Here is a 25,428-nt window from a genome sequence, read left to right as displayed (position 1 = left end):
AATCACTGCTCAGTAACAGCAAGGTGCAGTGTGAATTTTTTAATTCCATGTCTGTCCCCTACCTCACAAATGCAACAGGTTTGCTAAGTGGGCTGCATCATCTGCTGTTGTAAATCAGTTTAGTTGTTCAATGAAAACAGAAGCTTGAGTACTAAGGATCTGAGGATGCACAGATTGATGTTTCTCTTCATTTGATGCTCCTAAATAAAGCTTCCCTTACTGGCTGTCTCTGGTCAAGGTGTTGCTTTAATAATTAATTTATTTAACAAGGAGACTGGAAAGAACAAATCTATTGTGGAGGAAGGACAGACAATATTGCCTTATATGTCACTGTCAGAAGATGGTGAACAAACCATGTAATTGGCTGACAGATATTTGGGCTGCTCCATCTCATGGAATTCTGATTCCAGCACCAAAATTTTCATCTCCGTACTCTGTTTTTCTCTGTGCCAGACAAACAATCTGTAAAGAAGGACACACTCTTTTATAAGTGAAGGAAGGGTGATGTCAGCTGAATCAAGGGTGTTTTGCAGTTTTCTACTTCTGAGGTGGTTAGTTCTTGTCCATTCCTACCTGGGAGATCTGAAAATGCAGTAGTTGAAATAATTCCTTTGGTTTATATATGCTTTTAGAGGTTTCTGCATTATTTGAAGCTGGCACTTCTGTTACCTATACTTTCCAAGAGCCTTATCCTGTCACAAAGAATGCAAGCACCTCGAGCTCTGCCATTTATGTGGATGCTGTCATGTCCAAGGAAAATATTGCATTCAGCTTTCTCACAGCACACACTCCAAGCCTCCTGCTGTACATCAACACCTACTTCCATGAATACCTGGCTGTCATTCTTTCCAAGAATGGTAAGTAGTCTTGATTTGCTACCCAAGGGAGACAGGGTAAATCTGTAAAGTATTTGGAAACTTGTTTGTTTGTTTGTGGGTTTTTGTTTTGTTTTTTTTCCGGTGGTGGTGGTGTTTTTTTTTTTTGTGGGAGAATAATATAGAATTCTGCACTGATTTAAGTTCATTTCTATGTCTTCAACTTTATCAACTTCCTGGTGTTCAGTTCATGAAATGGCCATCACTCTTGTTTATGTCCCTTTATTTGGCATTCAGTGCTACACTTGCCTATTCAGTCTTTGAGTAATCATGTAGTTGGGGCTTAAAATGTGCTTTGACTTCTGTTTGGCAAGATTGTACCATAGTAATTCCTTGCTATTTATTCCATAGTGAGATCCATTAGGCCACCAAGATAAGGGAATGAGAAATACCATGTATGTACAAGAGCACTTGGTGCAGAAATATACTATCATTTTATACTTTGCATTCTGTCTTGGCATATGTATTGCTCCTTACTGGATTGTTTCAATGGAATAGGACCATTTTGTCTGAATATCAAAGCCAGAATATGTCAAAGTTTTCTAGGTTAATTGACTGAAACATGAGGTGTAAATCCATTTCCTGTTTAAAGATACTTGACCTGGGTACTTTTTGAAAATGTGTAAAGAATTTAGGGGCATAGACCTTTGTCTTCTCAGTAAAACTCTGGTTTCTGAGTCCTTGCAGTGCTTTCAGAAAACTCACTTTATACAAACATTCATCCTTAGATGAATGGGAAAATACGAATTTTTCAAAAGTTATCAGGCACTGGAGCACTGGAAAAGATGAATAAGCTTATTGGTGAGTCAGTAGCCTGTGGTGAAACAATAGAAAGTTATTATAATGTGGTTGAATGTGTAGATTTGATCAAATGACCCAGACCATTCTGAAGTCTTGAAAATTCCAAAATAACTAAGCTTTCAAGTACCATCAAATGAAACCATAGAAGATTTTAAATTAAAAAAAAATAAAAATAAATAAAAAAACAGGTTTTTTATTCTTGATATGGAGTTTGCAGTAGTTTCTCTCTTGGTTACATGATGGGGATAGCATTGAGGCTGGCATGGGGTAGTGGATTGGTACCCTGATCCCTGGGAGGGGCAACTGGAATAGCAACTGCCTGAACAAGTGACACTTCAGCAGGGAGGTGGGACTACTGAGGTGACCCTTACCCTCTCCTGTCTAGTCCCAGATTTCCATCTCTAATTTGCTCCTGTGGACAAGTGTTTATGATTTTCAGATGTATGAATATTCTAGTGTGTAGCTCCAGGGTGATGGAGGCTGGCCCCTGCTGAGGTAAAACCTTGGAATCTGCTTCTCAGTTACACTCAGGCAATAGGAAATAGCCCTAACATTAATCACAATGTAATATCCATTTAAATCACCTTTATTGCTGCCAGAGTAGTCTGAAATGACCTTAGAAACATGAATCAATTGACTTTTATTGATAGAATACACTATAAGCTACCTATAATTGTGGAGCTCTAGAAGAGGGTCTCTAATAGGGCTTGGGGAAGGGGTTGGGATTGAGATATGAGGATATCCTGTAGCAGCTCAGCAGGAGGAGAGCTTGAGAAAATGAAAATGACCTTTCATTTTGTCAGCTGCAGCATCTGCAGATTTTGGCTTTGGCTTAGGTGGAGACAGGCATTCTCAGTACATGTGGAAATTAGGTGGAGCAGGTCTCAGCACAGTCAGGCAGTGCAAACAGTCAGATCTGCACCTCTTTTTATTCATTTGTAATATGGTGGTGAAAGTTGTTTAGAGGGTGAGCTGTCAGGCTCCAAAATTCTGGACTATGAAGTGTAGCACTGTATGCAAAGAATTATTAAGATAACTAGCTGACCTTTGTTAACTCCTGAAAGTCTCCTTCAGGATTACTCAGTGCATGCTTCTGTGACATTTTTACAAGACAGTCATTTCAGTCATGTATATTCTCTGCCTTTTGTCCCAAATGGAATAATTTGTTAAATTTCATGTCCTTTTACTTTTCAGTCTTGTTGGAATTGAAATTATTCCAATGAAAATAGTGTTCAGATATGTTACTCTTTCTTCCTCCAAGAGGTTTATGCTTGCCATAAAGTTACTGGACTATGAATATCAATGTCCTTTGTAGCATTAAAAGTGAGTGTGATTCCTTCTCTCTTATTGGCTCATTTTCAAGGAATCTTGCTGAGTCTGACAGTGTATAGTAGGACATCAGCAGGTCCCTGCTGGATAGCTGATTGCTTAAATAAAGGTTAGGCTCCTGGAGAAATGGGAATGGGCACTCTCACTTAGAAGGTGAGCAGTAATACTCCTTCCCATGATCCCAAGTCCCTTTCCTCTTGTTAAAAAATATGTAGGAACAGTCTATGTATAATTTTATCCTTCATTTTCTGTAACAATTTTTGAAGTTACTACTCAAGTGTTCTGTTATTCCTCTTCTATTATCCACAAAATAACTAGGCAAATCATTAGTTAATAAAAGTGACTATGAGAAGAATGTTTTTCCTTCTTCTGACTTCTCATGTTAAATATTTGACATTAAAGAAGTGAAACTGTTTGCAAGGATTATTCATAGTTAGAGTATACTAAGGGCTAATAAGAAAGTGAACTTGTATAGGCAGCTGTGGTCTAATTCAGTCAGGTGTGAAATAGTTCCTAAAACTTACTGATTTTAGTAGATTTTTATATGTATAATAGTTATAGAAGCAGTTCCCACCTATAGAACATATTCCATACCACAGAGTTTGTTCTTACCTCTGATCAAGGGACTCATGTCCTGGAAGTTTACAGGTAAAGTTTCAAAAGCTGATGATTTTAAAGATGACTTAGGGATTTTTTCCTCCGTTAGTTAATACTGATGCCTTGAAATCATACATGTGATTTGAAAATTGTATGCATATAAGAGCATCTTCCTTACTTCTCCAACTTTCCATGTATTTTTAAATTACAGCTACATATATATGTGTATGTATCATCTATAGATGGGTGTATCTCTACATATACATGCACACATCTATAGGTGGGTGTCCATGTAAAGCTCATGTAGTCCTGTTGGTCCCACATGCAAGAGATTAGCAGTACTGTAATGACTGGCATTTTTAATATCTCTTTCTGTAGAAATTTCAAATTATAGTGCCTGTTACTAAGCTACAGAAAATGGGTAAACATCTCTAATTAGTCTTCTCAGTGAGTCAATCCAAAGAAATTATCCATATCATGGGGAGATACTACCAAGAAGAGAGTATCTTTTTTCTTTCACAAGCTAGTTTTTCACTGTACATTTTTGCAAATACACAATTTCACAAAGTTACCTTTGAAATATTATCTTTGCCTTGCTCCCTAAAGGTAATAAATGATGGGAGAGAAAAATGTTAAAAGAAAGGATGTTGAAATAAACTTTATTTCTCCTTTCTTCATTTTTCCTATCCTCCTGCAAATAATCAAATGCAATATGGATATGATGAAATATATTGACTAGAAAATGTTTTCAGAAGTCTTTGATTCTTAGTTTTGGTGACTCTCTCCATGGAAACAATATGATTCCTAATCTAGAAAAAAAGCAGATAGCTAGCATCAAAGAAGAGAGATAGAATCTCAAACTATGCTAGAGTAATGGGAAAAAAAATCTGTACTTATTAACTAATCTCATTAGAAATTAAACAGTTTGAGTCCTTTATTTTCTTTTTCCACCTTTCCAGCATCTATTGTCATCACAGTGAGCTGTGTTTTCATGAAAACATCTTAAGTAATTCTTAAATCTCTGATACTCAGCATACAGTAGCAGGACTTAAATCAGCTCCACTTCCCTGACCTATAAAGTCTTGAAATCAGCTGATAGTTGAAATGAATAGGGAAAAAAATCACAATGTGTAACAGAGGTAAGCTGAGTTAACACTCCAAAAAAAAAAAAAAAAAGAAAATCTTGTCAGTGAGAAGCTACTGATTCATTTCTTCTTATAAACACATAATCTCCTGTAATCTCCTCCTGTCTCTAAACCAGAAACAGCCTTTCTAATGAAAGCATGTAAATTCTCCTTATTGTTTTTGCCTTCAAGTATGTTGAGCTGCATCTCCAACAAGCAAAGCTTTTCTCACTCAGTGGAAAAGAGATGTAAAAAATCCAGTTCAGTCTTTGAGGCAAGGAATCTTTTGATCCTCTTCACACGATACACTCTGAGGTTTAATAGGTCAAAACTAAAACAGTGAAAATAGGGCTTGGGTGGATTTCAGGGGGTGATTCTTCTGGTTCTTTTTCCTTCCTTACTTTCTTTCTTTTCCTTCCTGTCTTAGTTTTAGAACATTAATTAACTGCTTCAGAAAGACCCTCTCGCCTACTCTAATGCTTGTGCAGTTTCTTATCTTTTGAGGATACCTTGTGCTTTACAGACTTGCAGCAGGCATTGAACAGCCTGTGCAGTTTATGTGACTGAAGTGGGAAATGGTGACAAGGTTCAGGTATAGTCAGTTTTAACAGACCAGGAGCAGGAAGGAAAGTCATGTTGGGAAGTGTGGGAGACAGCTTTTTGGAGGAGACAAGCAACTGTGAGTGACTGGGGATTGTTCCCAGTCTAGCTCTGGTATACAACCATCATGTGGCAGATAGCATATATGTCTTCTAAATATAATTGCAAGCAAATGTTGCATTTGGCCCCTGAAATCTTAAGTTATTTTACTGAGGGAGGGACCAGAGACAGTTTGATCAGTGATGATGAATATAAAAGAAATTTTCCCCAGTTGCCTTAAATGAGAAGCTGGCTTTGGTACCATGAGTAGGCAGGGTTGGGGTGGCAGGAGATCTGTCAGCTTATTTATCTAAAGAGAGAAACTTCTGTTGTTAGAAATCACACTGGTCACTTAGATGAATCCCTGCTGTAAGCAAACTTCACAGAAAATAAGAATGTTGATTAGAGTATTCACTTCATATCCAGTACTAAAAAGTCTTTGAGGAAAGAGGTGGACTTGGCACCCAAACCCAATTTTGTCATATGTTTGTTTTAGCATATGGCATTTCAAATTTCTAAGTGTGCAAAACCAACTTGAAAGAAGAAGCTGCCATAACATTCAGCCAAAGACTCTGGCAGATCTCTATCTCTGCGTTCCAAGAGGAGAGAACTGAAAGATCTGTCTCATTAGCTGAATTCATGGACATGTTTGTAGTCATGAAGATTATTTTGCTATACTGGAGGGCCAATAGATGTTCTGGAGTCTCACAAGGGAAAACAAGGGAACTGTAATTGGATTACTTAGAGCAGGAAAGTTTGAACAGGCTGAATAATTGATCTGTGCTCTGGCTATATACGGACTGACTTTGAACTTAACTGCTGTCTGGCATCAAACTCCAGACCACTGGCTGCAGATAATCAGCTGGGAAGCAAACCATTTGCTTATACATACATATATATATATATATATATATATATTTATCACATTTTCTAGCTGATAAGTCATTTTCATTATTAACATGTTGTTTTTTCCCATAGTATATCAGTTACCCTGTCTGCATTGTGAAAAGGTGATTTCTTCCTTCTTGCCTTTCTTGGTGAAATTGGGTGTTTATATCCTAGTTTTTACATGGCCTTCAGGAACTGCAGGGGGAAAAGTCTGAAGCAAGGTAAATGCACACTTGGTGAAGGATGGTCAGACCAGGGAATGGGCATTAAGCAAACTGGGCACACATAAATCCATGGGCCCTGCTGGGATGCACCCACGAGTGCTGAGAGAACGGGAAGATATCATTGCATGGCCACTCAAAAGGCACAAACCAAAACACCAGACTTCATTTGAATATGAGACTTTTCATGTGAGGGTGACTGAGTACTGGCACATCATGCCTAAGAATTGTGGATTCTCCATCCTTGGAGATGTTCAAAAGCTATCTGGACATGACTCTGGGCAGCTGACTTGAAGGGTCCTTCAGTGGGGAGGGATGAGCAGCATGTCCTCCAGAGATCCCTTACAGCCTCAGCCATTCTGTGCTTCTGTGAAAAATGACAAAAGTATGCATTTGAAGGTAAATTACTGGAAGTTTATATGTATAAGCATCTATTTTACTAGAGAAAAGTCATTACGGTGCTACCATTATATGGTTCTAGCAAAAGGATTTTTTACTAAGTAAATTATTCATTCTTCCTCTAATTTTTCCCATTAGATGACTTAAGAGCTTGAGTCAGTTCTTTCTATCCCAGTGGCTCCAAACTAGTTCTAAACTAGTGGCAGCTAGTTCTAAACTCAAATATCTCCCTTCAAAAGTTGCTATAATCAGGTCTCTCACTAAAGGATCCAGCTTCTCCGTTCACAGAGACTGGCATAACCTGTGAAACAGACAATCCTTACATGGACTTGCTGGTCAGAGCAGCAGAAAATTTCCCAGAGATTCCTGACCAGAAAGTTCCTCTAGAGCTCAACACAAACAAGAATCATTAACCTCAGAAAGCCATTAATCCACAAAGTTCTGTGCTGCCTTTATTATGAGTTAAGTATGAAAATGGGGTTTTAGAAGAAGCATGTGATTACTTTTCACTAGTTTTGTCTAAAAGATTATTGCTCGCTCTCCTGCTCAGGCATCATGAAGTGTTCAAATTGCTTCTTTATTTCGTGTTCATGCCATCTTTTTGTCTGTGTTCTCCTTGCTGAACATAATGGCTATTTGTTAGGTCGGCATGAAACAAGTCCTTGCTTGAACAGGCATCTGTACTGCCAAAATGGAAAGAAGAATGGTTAAAGAATATTAGGAAAAATGGAAACTATGAGCCAGAATCTCTGAGAGGGCAGGCTGGCATGACTTTCTCAGAGTATCAAAACAACAGGTCTGTCTTTTTTTCCTAAGAGCTGTTCACACACCACTAATGATGTTGGATAATTTGCAAAGCAAGGTTGAACTTTTGGAATAAAATTCATAGGATGATACTTTATATTCCATTCCACTGGGCAAAGAATAAAAACTCTTCCTGCCATCCTGGCTGCTCTGCAAGTCTTAAGTAAAATGTATAGAGGGAGATGGAAGCCTGGCAAGATTCTTATTCATACAAAGGTGAATAAACCATACCATCATCCTGAATGTCTGAGACCACGGGCATCCAGTGTGTGTTCAAAGACAGAAAGGGAGATTTGAGCAGAGATATGGGTATAGGGTCCAGTAGCATGACATGGAGGCTCTGTATCATGAATTCAGCGAGGCTGAGTGCAAGGTCCTGAACATGGCTATGGGCAATCCCAAGCACACATGTAGGCTGGATGTAGAATGGGTTGAGGCCAGCCCTGAGGAAAAAGACTGGGAGTGTTGGCTAATGAGAAGCACAACATGACCTGGCAGCATGATCTCACAAGCTGGAAAGGCAAGCAGACCCAGCAAGTCAAGGGAGGGGATTCTCCCCCTCTAGTCCACTGTAGTGAGATCCCACCTGGAGCACTCAAACAGCTCTGGGGTCCCAGGATGAGAAGGACATGGTCTTCTTGGAGTCCAGAGGAGGGTTGCAGAAATGATCAGATGTCTGAAGCACCTTTCCTGTGAAGGCTGAGAGGGCTGGGGTTCAGCCCAGAGAAAAGGAGTTTCTGAGAAGACTTAGGGCCCCTCCAGTACTTAGAGGAGGCTACAGAAAGCTGGAGAGGCACATGTTACTGGGGTATGGAGTGATGGGGCAAGGGGGGATGGCTTCCAACTGAAACAGGCCATATTTAGATTTGATGTTAGGAAGAAATTCCCTATGAGGGTGCTGAGGCTGTGGAATGGATTGCCCAGAGAAGTTTTGGGTGCCCATCCCTGGAAGTGTACAAGACCAGGTTGTATAGGACATTGAGCAACCTGGTCTAATTAAAGGTGTCCCTTCCTATGTCCCTCTCCATGGCAGGGAAATTGGATCTAGATGATCTTTAGGGTCCTTTCCAACCCAAAGCTATGATTCTGTGATAGCCTTTTTGTTAATGAAGGATCTTAACGTGAAAGTTTTTTAAAATTTCAAAGAATCTGTAAAAAAAGTACAGTTTAAAATTTTTTAGAACAAATCTTACCGTCAGAAAGCAGCTGCTTTCAGGGAGACCTAACTGCAACTGAAACCCTCTGTTCTCTCCTTCATCTTTATATCCAATTGCCTTCATGGAACAAAAGATAATGTTGCATCACTTTGTAAAAGAAACGGTAAACACTTCCTTCACCAAAAAGAAATCCCTAGGAGTGTAGAGATAATGATAATGACTGATAGTGGGTTTTTTAAATTGCTCCTCCCTCTGAGGTGTCATGTCATTTTCCAATAGATGAACATTCATGTATTTTACCAGTGGATAAACTGGCATAAAGAAGGAAGATGATTTGTCCACTGCCATCAAGCTGGTAGATCCCAAATTGTGGCAGTGCTCTGTCCATTGCCTGGAGGCAATAAGCACCACTGTGGATGTTTGCCCATGAGCTGAACTGGAGAGACAGTGTTTATTGTTTTCCCACATCCATGGGTTAGCCCTATTCCCAGCCACATCACCACACTCACAAGCTGTTTTGTTCAGATATGTGGTTCCCTTAAAATCACCGGGGTAAGCTCTGTGTTTAGGCCACTCAGTATGTGCATCATGAGCTCTCTGACTGTGATCCACTGGGTCATTTTTTAGATTTTGCTATATTTTCTACCTTTGAAGCAAGAAGCATCTGCCCATTCCTTGTTAATTGCTGGTCAGTCTGTGTTCTGCCAATTGGCAGGTGGTATGAGTGAGATGTCTCTGAAGGTTAAACACATTTCTCAGTCACGTAAGGGAACCATCTACATTTATTGATGTTTAAGTGACAATCTCAATCTGGGTCCAGCTGTCTAGCAGGATTGTAAAGTGAACCGAGGTCATGGATCTCCACATAGGCTCCTTTTGCTGCGTGTGTTTATTTCTAAGTTAAAGAAATACACTGTGAAGAGAAAGTGTTGTTTTTCTTTTTCTTTTTTTTAATATAGGATGGCCTGAACATGATCCTTGAGTCCTGAATGTCTCAAACATTGAGTGAGAGGCATGCAAATAACCTTCTATTTCTATATTTTTTTATTACGGGGAGAGACTGCAAAAAACTGAGTGGTGGATTTTTCTTTTTAACCCTGTGAAACAATAATGTCTAAGCAAGTGTAATAGCTGAATAGTGATATCAGCAAACATGTTCAACAGGTTTTTTTCTTTGTTTTTTTTTCCATGCAAAACAAATAGCAAAAGTCATCCCCTAAAAAAATGCAAGTACTTTCTTAGTTAAATGCCACTGGACACTGAAGAGTTGGGCTCTGTTCTTAAAATCACCAGCAGCACTTCCAACGGAGAGTAAATTTACTGAGTAAATATCCCTGGGGAGAAGCTGCTAATTAAGGAACATGTTTCGAAGCCAGCTGCTCCTAACCAAGGAAACAGTGGTTCATTTTTAAATAGCTAGGCTATGAAGAGAGACACTGCCACACTGAAACTGTGCGAGTTCCGAGAGATATATTTTGTGGTAGAGATGACTGGAAAGTGTCATGTGTTGTTCTGCAGTCAGGAGTGAACAAACATCTATACCTCATGAGCTGCAAATGGCTTTCCAGCTAAATAATTTAATTTTTTAATATTTTTTAATTTTTTTTTCAGAATAGCAGTATCAGTAGCCTCACTAATATATTCCACCCTTTGTTTAATTTGTGCTTTCTTTAATTAGTTTCTCTTTCAGCTGTAGCTTGGGTGAGTCTGGAGGGTGCACGTGGTGGTGTAGTTAAAATCCAGCAGTCCAGCAAGGGTGACTGTCAATTTGAGACAGCTGTAAGAACTTCTCTTACTCCTAAACACTTTTCTGCGTGACTCTGAGGCAACAAGACATGTAGGGTTAGTCCAGTGCCCTTTTATCTAATGCAGTGTTCCACTATTTAATACCTAAACACTTTCCCCAAATCAGAGTTGTCGGCTGCCCTGGTTTAAATGTGTAAATGATGTTACAGGATGGTGATAAATTCATGTGTTTTACATGTGCCACCCACATGTGCTCCCTGAATTAACCTCAGTTTCTCTGAGCAGAGCAAGATGTCTCGCCAGCTGCTCCAGCCAGTTTAAGTCATTAAAAATTGCTGTTGAAGTTGGCTAGAGTTGTTGAGTTCAATTTGGGCTTGTTTAAAACCAGTTTCCATAAATAAAGGTCCTGCAGAGAAGTCCCAGCCTCCAAAGGATGCCATTCCCTTCCTTGCTGTTAGGTTCTTCAAGATGAAATGACATAAGACCTGTGGTCCTGGTGACTTGTGTGACAAGAATTTGACTTAAGAATGATGGATTTATAGACCAAATTCCTGATATCCATTTCTCTTTTCTGCAAAGCTGCTTTAATCTTTCTGCCAAATACCTAGCACTGGCTGAGGTCCTTCAAACAAGGGAGTCTTTCCCTGAGCTAGAACACTGTCACATTTTCCCTTTTCTAGATGATGACTTAAAAATGATTATTTGATTTTCAACACAGGTTTTGGCAGTCCAGAATGAATGTAAAGTTGGTGGGCACAGGCCACAAAGCCAACAAATTATTTCTGATATTCCACTGAGGCACTTCTGTAGACACAGACAAAAGAAAGGCAGCTCTCCTGTTGACATGTTCAATCAACACAGGTTTGGGACATAGAATATGTAACACCATCACCAAGCTATTTCCTCACACTGTGCAGTCTGGGAATGTTTTTTTTTTTTATTCTTTAGACTGAACACTTTGAAACCTCTAACCAGTTTTGTATCCTTATTACCACTAGACATAAGAGCTGCTACAGCAGCTTATCCTCAGAAAAAAGAAGCAGTTTGAAGGCACCATGCTGCTCTGTAGCTGCCTGGAGGTTGGTTATGCTGACACTGATCATTAGTGCTCTTCTAGCAACTACAAGTGCTGGCCCCATCATCATTGAAAGTGTCCTGGGAGTGTTTTGTTTCAGAAAAGCCGCCTTGGACTTAGTCACCAGCATGGGATGGCATAAATACTGCCCTTTGGTCTCTGTTTCCCAGGACTTCCCTCTGCACAAGGAACCCCCAGGAATCCTGTTCAAATGGCTCTTAGCTGTTTGATATCACCAGGGAGATGTCACTCAGCCCTACACTCATGGATTTTAGTACTGCAGGTTGCAGGCTGAAGACCACAGCGATGTGCAGCGAGGCAGCTTTGACACTGGCAGTGGTCTCATCCCAGCAGCATGGCAGGCCTTCAGCATTTCAGGAAGTGCTGAAAAGAGGCCGTGCTGTGCTCAGTAACTCTGTGGCTAAGCTAAGCTTGCCCCCCTCTCAGGCTGCTCTAGAGGTAGAATTCAAAGCTGAAGGAGGATAACTACAGTAATCATGTGTGAATCTGCTCTTACCTCATACTGCTGAGGTAATGTGCCCACTAAAATTTTCTAGTCCAAGCCCAAAAGAAGGTTATCTTTCTTTTCCTTTCTCTCTCTCCCTTATTGACTTAATAACAATTGTTCCAGCAATTCAACATACATTAGAGATGGAACGCAACTGGTTCTACACTGCTTGAGCATTATGACACTCCAGGTGTGCATGCTTAGACATGGAGAGCTGAAAAGAGGATGACAGGCATGACTAGAAGAAGACTGACAGAAATTACAGTGCTTATGATTAGTGTGAACCCCTCTTGTGAGGCAAAAATGATGCAAAATAGAGAAGAGGGAGAATAGAGCTGGTTTCTGTACTGATTTCCATTTGCAGTTACTGACACTGGGCTGATGTGATGGAGAAAGTCAGGGGACCAGATAATCAAAATTCAGGGGATAAAATAAAATTCTTAATTATAATCCTAATTAACAGTCCATTTATTTTGCTTGTCAGGTGATAAAATAGCAATTTAATCTGCCAGGAAAAAAATTCTGTAATCTGAACACAGAAGTTTTAGTATTGAATGCAAGGCAGGCTCTCATCTACAATGGTGAAAATTCAAAAACACCTCAAAAGATGAGCCCATGTACTTCTGGTTTACATTAATGGAAATCTGGCCCCAGGCAAAATGCCAGCTTGAATTCAATAGTTTTGAAGAGCAGCTGTCCATAAAAAAAGTTGCCGCTGGAACTCAAAGCAATTTGACAAAATAAAATGCCATTCACTGGCCTCTTTACAGGATTTAAGGTGAAATAGCACCACTTTAGAAAGTAAGATCTGTTCTTAATGGATGCCAAGAGCCTCCTCCATTGTCTCCCAAAAAATGGAACAGATGGTTTCTGGTTTAAAATCAGTGCTTCCCTGACAAAGTCAATGGGTAAATCCCTGTTTGCTGCAGCTGAGAGCTTGGACAGCTTACATGTTATGCTGGCTCCCTTTGAACACAGATGTGCTGGTTGTTGTTGATCACCTGCATACTGTAGTACCAATTATCATTTTATATATGTGTGTGTTCATAGCCTTCAAAAAGAGCAGAGAAGTTTTTTTTTTCACATTTACAAAGGTCACAGACCACACCCAGGCCCTGTTCCATTTTTGCTTTACATCCCTTTCAAAGGCTCCAGGTAAGAGGCAGCCTATAAAGTTCTTCTACTGAGACATGATTTTTAGTTTGGCCCAGTCTGTTAGACTATCATGTTTTAGTTCCAGCTTATTCAGTGTGGTGATCTTGGCTGTGGTGTGCAGAGTCAGTCAACCTTTCTACTTTTCATCAGCCCTCCCACTGCCCAGAGCAAATCTGAAGAACTTCCTTGTTCTTGGGCTTCTTTTCTCATGTATTTCTGAAGTGTTTCTAAGATGTTTACACTGTTAATCCCTGTTGACACATCTTTCATTCGGCAGCAGATAATGTGATTGTGATTTAGGTTTGGACCTTTGAGTGTGACAGTCATGATGATGGACAGCACCTCCTTGCCCTCACTATGCAATGAGGGCTGGGAGCTGTGCAGTATGATTTGGGGCAGCTGAATGGGGACCTATAATATCACACTGAATAATTTAGCAGTTTTTACTGACCTGGATGTCTTCACAAATTCCCCTCTAATGTCCATAGCTATGTGTGAGAATTTAAATGCCTTTTATCACTTTTTTTTTCTATTTTCACTCTAAAATTTCTCCTTATCCAGCAGACCTCTCAATCAGCTAAAAAGCCTTCAGCCTAGTAGTTCTTTCTCATTTTCCTTCTTGATTTTGGAAGCTTTTTTTCTATCCTACAAATCCCTGAGAGTGTCAGTACTCATCTGGGATATACTGAATTTTGTAAAACTTTTTTTTTAAAGTACAGCTCTTAGGAGGAAAACATCCTGGCAAGGGAAAAGGAGAGGGAATGATCTTAGCTGGACTAGGAATTCCATCTTGAAGGACTACCAACTTCACTGTGAGGTGTGTAGAGGTGGAAAAAAATCCTGACAATTTTCAGAACAGGGAATAAATGCAGGACCATTTTTCAGGGTTGGGGTGCTGTCAGCATTCATTTGCTCTTTGGAGACAGTTAAAAATAGCACCAGGAAAGCTTTTTAACTCTGTAGTACGACAGTTCCATGTATTTTGGTTGCTGATGCATAAAAAGAGTTCAGAAATTTCAGATTTTTTTTTCTCTCTGCTACTTAATTACCAGAAAAGTATGCTTGATGGGATTTTACCAGAATGGATCCTTTTTCGTTTAGATTATTCCATATGTAGCTCTATGTGTGTATATATGTATATCATCTATATCTATCTATAGCTATTTATTTCATCTATACACATTCCCTGTTGTCATTTGTTGAAAGATTAAAATTAATACTGGATTCTTTGTTTCCTTGTGCATTTTGATTTGTTATGTTTGGTACTGTTATTTATCAGAAGTCACGATGGCTTTTTTGATAGCAAGATTGAATGAGATGTTTGGCATTCATTTTTATATGAACTACATTAATTCCTTCAAATATGTTAGAAGTAACGGTTTATTTTTTTCTTTATTACATATAAATGATAATGTAAGTACATGCCTTTAACTGCTTGAAATTAAGTTATAATTCTTACACTTGTCACTTTCTTCTGTGTTGTCTGTTACATCTGGATGAAAAGAAATTATAAAAACCCTGCATTATTAGTTTAATAGAGCAGTGCAAGCCCTGCATGCCCTCTGCTGGAAGTATTCCCTTACAGGATGATGTACATCAGCTTCTGGCAGTGCTGGGTGTCTGACCTGCAGACAGACACACTCGCCTTTGATATACTTAGTTACTCATTAAGTTATGTGTCTCCATAGCAATTTGTTAACCCGATAGGAAGGAAATCTCCTCCAGTGCATTATTTTCTTCACACTTTTCATTACAGCTTGAACTCTTTCAACCTTCTTTTTGACTTATTAACCTTGTTACTCCATAGCAGTGAAAAGAAAATGAGTTATTTGTTGTGTAAAGTTATTGAATGATATCACATTACTGACACAGGTTTTACATGTACAATTTTGCTCTGCCTTTAAGGAAGTTTACAGGTTCGATACAAGCTGAGTAAGGATGGGCTCCTCATTTTCACCATTGACTCTGGAAATTTTGCCAACCGAGAGCTGCACCACGTGAAGATTAACAGAGAAGGCAGAGAGCTCATCATACAGGTATGCCATGGCTTATGCTGAATGTTAAATAAGACTTCAGGCCACAAACACTGGCACAGGTTTCCCAGAGAAGTTGTGGATTCCCATCTCTGGAAGCGTTCAAGGCCAGATTGGGTGGGGCTCTGAACAGCCTGGTGTACTGGGAGGTGTCCCTGTGCACAGCAAGGGGTTGGAACTAGATGATCTTTAGGGGCCCTTCCAACCCAAGCCAAGATTCTATGAATTCTGGGAATCAGACTCCCTGATCTCAATGCCTGATCACCAGCAGGAGACAAAGATTTCACACTGATTTAGCAGCAGAACAGCCCTGTAGCTTTGAGCAAAGCTCCATCTGGACCCCATTCAAAGAGTGCCCAGTAGTGAGTGGTGTTTTCCATTGAAGGGTCCTTCTCTTGCTACTGACAGTCTGTGAATTAGGAAACATCTTTGGCCAGAAATTCATCTGGACCATTGGAGTGGTTCTGGGACTTAGGGATGTCTGTGGGATCTGTAATCTCCACTGAAACACACAGTGTGAATCATGGAAAAGCTGCTAAAGGGAGAAAAAAGCTGAGGAATGTAATTTCAGTTAGGGTATGTTTCTCAAGGGAGAATGTGACCCCAGCTGCCTTATCCTCTCACAGAAAAGGAAGAGCTGAGGGAATGCAGGGTGCAGTTACCATGTACATGGCAGTGCCCCATCCTAGAAACTAGAAGCAAGCCATGCTGAGTGTGACAGCATCATGAGATACAAAACCCCTCCTTTACCTTGTTTCCCTGCATCACCTGTTCTTCCAAGGCAGGCAGAGGAGGACAATCTTACTGCTTCTTCTTCTTTTCTTCTAAGGCTAATTCTAACTGTCCAGATTGCAAATCAGCCTGGCTAGATCTGGGCAAAGAAATCATTTAATAGGGTAGGGGGACAGAGTCTATAGAGAGGTTGTATCTTAAGGAATAGAATGAGAAGGCAAAAAAACACAGCACTGCTTTTTTTTTTTTTTCTCTACAGTTTCCATCTCTGGGTGGTAAAATAACACATCACACAACTACAGTGGGTAGGCCTCATTATCTAAGAAGAAGGGTTATGCTAAAAGCCAGGGTTTTCCTCAAGTACCAGTCTTCTATTGTCTGCTGCTCTGTGGTTTTCTTCTGTGCAGAGCTAATTCTTCACAATACATTTCTAGAGTGGCCTCCTTTGAGTGTATTCTGAAGTGACTAGACATGGATTTTGGGAAGCAGGGGGATTTCAGGGTCAAACATTTTAAGCTTTTCTGCAGGGGAGGTTTCTTCAAAGTCCTTTATATGACTATTCTGGTATACCTTTCAGCTTCTCATGCTAAAATCAAAGCACACTCACTTTACTATATTTAGAAACTGAATCACACTTGGGGGCAGAATTAACTGATTTGCAGCTGAGAATGTTCCCAGAAGTTTTCAGTACAATGAGATCTAGGGGTGTCCATGTGCTGTTGTACTAAAGTAATTTTATTGACCTCTTCCAGGTTGATCAAGTTCTCAAACTCAAACACAACTTTTCTGAGATTGATTTTAAGGCCATTAAGTCACTCACCTTGGGCAAGGTCACAGGTAGGTCCTACTACAAATATTCCTGACTTGTGAGATGTTTCAGTACTGGAATTAGCCCGTGCTGTGTGTTGGGTTTTTGATAGAATTGGGGGTTGGTTTGGATGGTTTTGCTGTAAGAGTTGGCTTGAGCATTCCAGTACTCCTATTTATATATCTCATCAATGCAAAACTTTGGCAGCTTTACTTGTTTGCACTGATAGCAATATTAAGTACTCCGACTGCTCCCTCCAGTGAAGTGATTCATACAGCCTGTGTGGCTGCACAGGACAGCATCTTAGCCTAATGATACCATTTTGCTGGCTGCAGCTTGCCCCTCTCCAGACATTTATGTTTCCTAATGATAAGAACAGCACAATGGAGCCTTCATCCTCTCTGCCTTTTTTTTCACTGCCAGTCTTTTTCCATTTGAATTCTGCAAGGAATATTGCATATAGCACTTAGGCCACAATTCTGCATGTTCTATACATGGACCTTCTTGATCTTTGCGCCTCCACACTACAAAGCTATTGCAAGACCAGGAAAACCCTGCCTGAAATTTGGAAAATAGAACTGCTCTTTTTTATTGTCAAGTATGACATATTCTTTTATATATGAGTCTTGTTCTTTCCCAGGAAGATTCTAAATGCTTCCTTCATTACAGACATTTCAGTCCTTTGTTCAGATTGGACCTCCATATCAAGCCTGACATCTGTCCCACCATTGCAATTTTATATGTTTCATTATTAGCAGCCGAGGCCTGTGGGGCTGGCAGCTAGACAGACCCTGTAGACATCCTATAGTGCCTGCTTGTGCAGTGTAACTCTGTAGAATGACACTAGTGCTTTCTGCATCACATTTTATTGAGTAGATGAAGAGCAGGACCTGATTATCCCCTTAGTTATATATAATGGGTTTTTTTTCAGAATGCAGCCTCTTTTGTGGAAAGGTTTGGGCTCCTGCAGCCCAATTCAGAGCTAAGCTAAAATTCTTATTTTGTCAACGGTCAGCTTTAGTGATTAAAATCTAAAAGAACATTATGCATCCTGACTGCTGCCTAGAACTCCAGCTATAGATACCAAATCAATAAAGCAAGGATTTACTAACCTGAATGATGGAAGGTAGCACAAACACCTAACCATGTAGCCAGCAAGCTGAAATGGTACAGATCAGCATTATGGAGAGACACTAGATTCAGTCACAAAAATATGACTAACTTCACAAGTATGAGTTGTTGCAAATCCAAAGCCCAGGTGTATCTCCAAAGGTCAGTCATTCAGTTCTACTGAACACCACTGACTTTTCTCCTTCTTTTATTTCTCTGTTGTCCCAAACTTTATTGGAAGTTTGTTTTAGTTATAGCAGTAATTCATTTAAAGCCATAAACTTGGCCATCCAGGTGGTGAAAGATATTATTGCTGTACTGGAAATGTCACAATGTATCCCAGCAAGTCACTTTAATTCCAGCCTAATCCTAATTCCAGTTTCTTTTTCATATGTTAAGTGAATTTCCACAAACTGTTTCTTCTGTATTAGGATTTAATTTTCCAGGTTTTATTCCATAGCTGTAGCTATGCTGAGTGCCCTCACAAAATGACAGTTCTTCCTCAGTCTTCTCCCATCAGGATAAGCAATCCCAGCTCTATCAATCCTCTCAATCCTCCTATCAATAGGAGAGATGCTGTGGTCCCTAAATCATCTTTGCAGCCCTTCACTGAACTCACTCCAGTGAGTCCATGTTTTTTTCCCACTGGGAAGCTGTCTTCCTCTGCAAAGCTTCTTTCCAACTGCTCAGCCCCAACCAGGGCTGCTGGATGGGGTTTTCTCTAACCCAGGTGCATATCTTCACATTTTCTTTGTTGAAATGCAGTGTTCTTGTTTTCTCATTCCTCCAGCTTGTCATCATCCCTCTGAATGGTGGCACAACCATCTGGTCTACCAGCTGCTCTTCACCATTTTGTATCTTCTCCAAACTTATTCAGGTTACACACTATTCCATGACAGAAAGAAACAAAACCAAACCAGAAATTCCTACAGCTACAATGTTAAGAGTATTACTTTGATGTACAAGGAGGAGAGCTGGGCATTGTCATTTTGGGACTTCAGAACTTACATAAATATATTAAATCATTATTTATCCTGTTGTATGGGTAAAATGTTGACTATAGCTTCTTTTAATGATGGTTCACCAGGTGAATATGGGTGAACTTAAACCAGTATCTGCCAAGTTTTTCCTTCTCATTGCTCATGCCCTCAGCAAAGCATAAACTCCCAGAGAGGCATGTGATGCTCTAGATTTACTGCAGTGTTTATTTTGGTTGCCACAAGGGTTACACACCTAAAGACATTCATTAGGAAATGTAAATGTACACTGAAAGAGAACCATGCAGAAAACTCTCTGTTCTACATGTCCTACATATCCATGCTATATAATCTTCTGAAAATCTGTCTCTCTTCTTTCCTGTCACACCACTGCTCATTTGTCTGCTCTAACAGTCTAATCCTGGCTGCCTAATCAGACGATTATAGCACCTTCTTTCTTGACTCCACCATTAATTTTCCACTGACTGGGAGATCTCAAAGAGGTCTTCCAGCAGGACATCACAAAAGCTTGAAACTTCTTCCTCACCAGATTTTCTTATGATAGCCATTTTAGCACAGCTGGAATTTTGAAAAGTGCACTTTTATAAAATGACCAGTTTTTTAAATAATAGTGTTTCTTCTGCTTCTTACCCCTCCCCACCCCAGCCCCATTACACTTTCTTCAGGTACTTACACTCTGATATTTTTTTCTTTTCAAACCGACTATGTTTTTTCCAATGGCTGCCTTATACACAGATGTGAATTCTGGGAAAAAAAAACACCTCTGTTTTAGGCAGAGGAGTCTCAGCCAGAATTCAAAACATAGGGACACTCACTCTGCCACAGACTACTTGAATGACCTTGGGTAAGCCATTTATGTGCAGATATAAAGGTAAGCAGGCATTTTATTCCCACTGGAACCAGTCTGAGCTTTACTATCTCCCTTCTCTATCAGTAAAGCATAGATAATAGAGCAGCCCTGCGTCAGAGGGGTGCTGGGAGGGTAAAAGCATTAAAGGCTGTGAGCTCTTCAGATGCACTCTAATGGGACCATATAGCTGCCTTGGAAAGATCAATCTAAATATAAGTGTGGCTTTGAAGACAAGGGAGTAAAAGGAAGCATCATTCAAGTAGCCAGCAGATGTCTGTTGAATTCATCCTCACCGTACCCAATAGCAGTAGAAAAATACTATTATCCTGTAGGTTGTTGTCATTTTTATTTCACAAATATAGAGTCAGGACAGCAGAGGACCTATCCAAAGCTCCTGGGTATCAATGGGAGTTTTCCCATGGACTTTAGTGAGCACTGGATTCAGGTCCCAAGTGGGTCATACAGTTTATGGCAAAGCCTCAGTGAAATTTTAACCAGAGTCCCAGTTCATTTACTTTAAGTGCTCCTTGCAGAGATCATACTGCTGTATTTAACCACACGAACATTCTGACCTGGCTGTGAGGCAGGCTCTGCTTTGAACGAGAGGTTGAACTGCATGACCTTCAGAGGTGTCTTTCAGCTTAAACTATTTTGTAATTCTCTGATCTCAGAGACACACTTTTGCATGTGTTTAGGTGTTTTCTACAAAAAGCTGCTATCCCAGTAGAAAATATAATTTATTTGTTTGCAGGTTTACTTTAATAAATCCTCGAAAACTTTGTACTGTGCCCCAACATGTCTAAATTTTTCACTCTTATAGTCCCTGGGAAAAATAATCTCTGATGCAGAAAAGTGAATTTCATTGTTTGTGTATTCATGTCTGAGTAATTTAATATAGTAGCTGTGTAGGGATACCAGAGTAAAAGGGTAGCACTGAAAGGATTCAAGAGTATTTTGAAGAAAAAGGTTGCAAGTATTTCTTTAGAACCTATTAGGGTTGAGCTAATTTATTTGTGTCTTCAAAGTGATCAATTAGCAGACCTTCCCACATGGGTAGCATCAATGATTGTGTATTCTAGCACAGGAACATGGTATCTTTTATCTCTAAAAGCCTGAGCTAAAACACACTCAAGTTTCCACTGAGTCATTCAGCTTTGATATAAAGTATACATAAAAGAAAGTTTATCTGGCAAGTAATTTTATTAAAATCATTATGTAGGTGCAGTACAATTCTTATGATTTCTACAATGGCTTTTCTTATTAAAAGTTCATGAGGAGAAAATGGAATCTATACACTGAAGAGATCACAGAGCAGTTCATCCAAGAATATTATATAGGGGTAGATGATAACGGGATAAATAAATCAAAAGGGGGAAGTTGTCATTAACTGTGAAATACAAAAGCTGCCTTAAAGAAATGCCTTCTTTTTTGAGAGTTTCTGTGAAAAATGCTTAAGTCCATTTTTTTTTCTTTTTTTTTTTTCTTTCTTTCTTTTTTTTTTTATGGAAAGACATTCCTGTTTTTAAGCTCACCAGGTCACAATTTACAGTTTAAAAAATAAAACCCCTGCAGGAGATATTGGCTGGACTCTTCTGGTAGCTGCAAAGCTCTTTTCTTTACTTCAGACTCTTCTCACCCTGAATAACTATTTCTAAGACCTTATAATGAACAAAGATCTCTTAGGTGAATTTTAGGGTGCCTTTAAACCTAGTAAAGCATTGAGGATAATGGAAATTACTACATAAGATAAAGGAGAGGGTTTTGGGACCATGATAGCAAGCACCTAAAATAACCCTAAAATAAGCAAAGTTTGGCTACCCCAGGCAGTCCAAGCAATCCAAGGTCTAAGCTAATAATGGCATCAAGTCTCTATCAAAAAGAGGCCAAATCTATTCCAACTTTTCCCCCAGAAAAATAATTTACCCTTTGTTCATAAAACCATGCTTAAATATCTGTTTTCTTGATGACGGTGCTGCCTAAATAGGAGTCCAAGGTCATCCGCTTCTACCCAGAAATTTTATTTTTAGACTGAACTCTTGCTATTGAGTTGATTTCAGCTGTCTTCTTCTGATGCAAGCATATACTCATTTGTACATCATCTCTCCATCTTCTTGCATATTTTCTTCTTTTTATGGATTATGTTTTCAGCCCATGCAGAGTCACATAGGGCTGGTTGTGTTGTGGCAGATTAGGATTCAAATGTCAAATATGACATGTAACAAATTTCACAATGCAACACCAAGTGCCTCATTTTCAATTATTAACTGTCTTTGAGAAAACATAATAAATGCATACCTTAAATTATCTTTGCAAAGCCTAATGAAATAAAAATTCTTAAATGTTACACTTGGCACAAAATGTTCTATTGCAACAAAACAAATCCAGACTTATGCTCATTTGGGCATTCTGTTCATTCCTGGGAAGCCTCATGACAAGAAGGACCTTTACATTGCTCTTGCTGTTTCTTGGTTTTTCAGAAGTGCTTGGGAGGGGCACTGATTTTCTGAAGCCTGTCCCCTGTTCAAATTCATCCTTTCATTAAGCAAGAGTCAAGCTGGTTTACCTCAGTTGCTGTAACCAGGAAAAACTTTGGTAGTTTTCACTCCACAGTCTTTGTGGCACACTCACACCAGGAAAAGAGATTATTCCAAAGTCATATTTTTGGGTTCCAGACTAACCCAAGATTTCTGCCCTTTCTAACTGAGTGATTAATGTCAGCAGTGTTCATTGAGATTGTTGATGGACACAACAGCACATTTTTCAAGGTACCTGCACACTGGCTTGCCATTCTGAGATAGGTACAGGGTGTGGAGACTACAAGTGTCTTCTACCTCAAGGTCGTGGGTTCAAATCTGTGACAATGCCCAAGGGGTAACCTTGCCAGTCCTGTTCAGCACCTTGGCAAAATGAGGTTTAGGTTTCTGGGTGACATGAAAATAATGGTTATAAAGAAATAACAAAAATATATTGAATAATATTTATGGTCCTGTTTTACACAGTGTTACCTTTAGAAAGAGGATATTTTATCTTTTTTTATATATATATTTTATATATCTCCCTGCAAAAATTAACACTTTTGATTTCTCTTTGATTCCAGTTACACGTCCTACTTGTTATCATTTACTCTGTCAATTTGCTGTTTCATTACTGAGCAGATTGATGCTTGGTCCTAGAGAATTCTCATGGAATTCTATTCATGAGGAAAATTAATTTCCCATTACTGAGATATGAAGACTTAAAATTGCTGTATCTAAAATCTTAAAACAAATGTTTTGTATGTGGCAAAGATGTATAATGGAAAAGAAGACGAACAGGATTTCTGATTTTCTGAATAATAATAAATCAGCACATAAGTTATGTTGATACAATCCATAAAGTTTAAAAAATACAACCACATGTTAGACTTAATCCTCATTATCATGGAAAGCCATTGCAAATACATGGAAAACCAACATAAAACTTGCTGAGCTGTGACATTGCAGACAGCTTCCAGGGATCAACTACCGGACCCAACAAGAAGCCAGCCCGTCTTATGCACAACTCAGCAGATAAAGCTTAAAAATTACTTCCTAAAAGTGGGGGTAAACTTAATTTGTGGAGAATGAGAAGTTTAATTACTTAAAGCTGAAAAAGACTGCCTTCTTATTCTCTGTGTAGAAATTTGCCAAAATAACTCAGTCTCTAGTGCTGGGAATGGAAATTAAATGCTAAAATGTCAGAAGATCAAACCAAGCCATCAGCAGCAATTCAGTGTGATTTTCCAGACCAGTGAAATGCATGGAAAGATTCCCAGCATTGCCAGGTCAGAGGAAGGCCACTGAAGTTTCTTACGACCTTGGCTGCAGCACAGACCACAGAACTTCAGTGAGTTGCTTCTCTCACTGAGCATCGTGTCATGTAGTGAAAACACCTTCTGGGAAAACATCTTATTGTGATGCAAAAACTCCAAAGAACTCGGTGTCCTTTAATAAGCCTTTCATAGAGCTAATGTGTCATAATCACAGAATTACATTATCCTCTCAAGAATTCAGAGGGCAGCACAAGTCGTTCACAACAAAGTCTTGCAGCTTTCTTGTTGAGAGCAGTGGGAGCCCCCCTTTCTGACAGACCCTAGGCACACACCTAAAGCTGTATGATAAAGCAAACAGTATTTGTGCTCATGGAGTTTTTACCAGAGAACTCTGGGGTGGTTTTTGGTTTGTTCTTTTGATTTTTTTTATTTTTTTTCCCAAAATTTTAAAAGCTTTCAGCAACATATCTCTGAGTTCTCATACATGCAAAACTTATTTTTGACAAAAGGCCCATGGAATTGGCCCTTAGTGTAATGTTTAAAAATGCCCTCAAAAGTACTGAAACTTAGACTTTTCAAACTTCTATACAATGAAAGAGGAATGCATTATTTCTTAGGCTTTACTTTTTGTATACTGGGGTAGAACAGAGCTTCTTAGATTGCCTGGTTATAAAAGATAAGCAACAAATTCACCTTTTGTGTCAGAGCTAAGAAAACAATAAAGGCTGAGTGTAGGAATGTTTGCAAAGGATTTTATAAATTCAACAAAGATGGCAAATACTGTAAATCAGTCTTTTAGTACATATGAACCTTCTTACAGGAACTTAGAAGCAATTCTTTGCCTGCTTTATAACATCTCAGCCAAAATCTCATTAAAAATCTGAATGCTGTCAATTCCTACATACTTTCAGAAGAGCAAATGCAAGAACTTCTGCAAGATTGCAGTTTTCCAGTGGCAAAGCCTCACTGTTTCCCTTCCCATCTTGCAGCTCAGAGGCTGTGCCCCTGACAGCTCTGCAAACTGGGCATTTCTCCTGTAAGGCCCCTGGGAGAGGTAGCTGGTACTGTACCTTGCTTTACTGAGAAACAGCCACACTCTTCTGTGTTATACTTCCACAAAGATGCTCAAACATAATTAGAAATCTTTCTCGGCTAATTCCCTCTGGGTGCATGGCATGACATGATCTTGAACACAAAAATAATGTATGATTTGGGCTGGCTTTGAGATTTCTCTGTATTTTCTTATACATAAAAAGAAGTTTATATAATTAAAATAGCAATGTCAGCTGTGAAAGAAGGCTTTTTTTTTTTTTTTCCCTAAATCCTGACCACTTGTAAAACCATTGTATTTGAATAATAATGGAAAAATTGGACCTTATTTTAAAATTTAGAATCTTATTCTTTGAGGATTTGGAAACAAACTTGAAAACCTAGGAACCCTTATTTCCCAATGTCATTGGAAGTATTCCCAAAACTTTCAGTGCTAGAAGGTTGGGGTTTTTTCCACTAGCAGGTATTTTTTAAGATTTTGAATAAGTTTTGATTCTGTATCTGTGTGCATTTGTAGGCTTTTTTCTTGTTTGATTGACCTAGATATAAAGCACATCATGTTTGAGACCTCTGAGCAGCATGGATTTCAATTTCTGGAAAGTAAATAATATGAGTTTGGAGAAAATAGAAAATGTCTTCACTGTCCTTCCCTGACTTACCCAAACAATCTTTGATATTAAAACTCGGGGAACTAAATTTTTTACTAAAGGTGGAACATTGGAACAGGCTACCTAAAGAA

At 39.2% G+C, this 25,428-nt stretch overlaps 1 protein-coding gene across 1 annotated transcript in view; it reads left to right on the top strand.

The window, feature by feature from the left end:
- CNTNAP5 (contactin associated protein family member 5) overlaps nt 1-25,428 on the top strand; it is a 276,352-nt gene that overhangs the window by 235,255 nt on the left and 15,669 nt on the right. Inside the window, exons 19-21 of the mRNA XM_015635016.3 lie at nt 633-857; nt 15,224-15,354; nt 16,836-16,920. Of these exons, the coding sequence (XP_015490502.1) occupies nt 633-857; nt 15,224-15,354; nt 16,836-16,920 (441 nt within the window). The remainder of the gene's footprint in view (nt 1-632; nt 858-15,223; nt 15,355-16,835; nt 16,921-25,428) is intronic.

This window comes from Parus major, chromosome 7 (assembly GCF_001522545.3).
Source record: "Parus major isolate Abel chromosome 7, Parus_major1.1, whole genome shotgun sequence".
Lineage (NCBI taxonomy): Eukaryota > Metazoa > Chordata > Aves > Passeriformes > Paridae > Parus > Parus major.
Note: the sequence above shows the minus strand (reverse complement) of the source record. Positions and strands in the feature narration are given on the sequence as shown.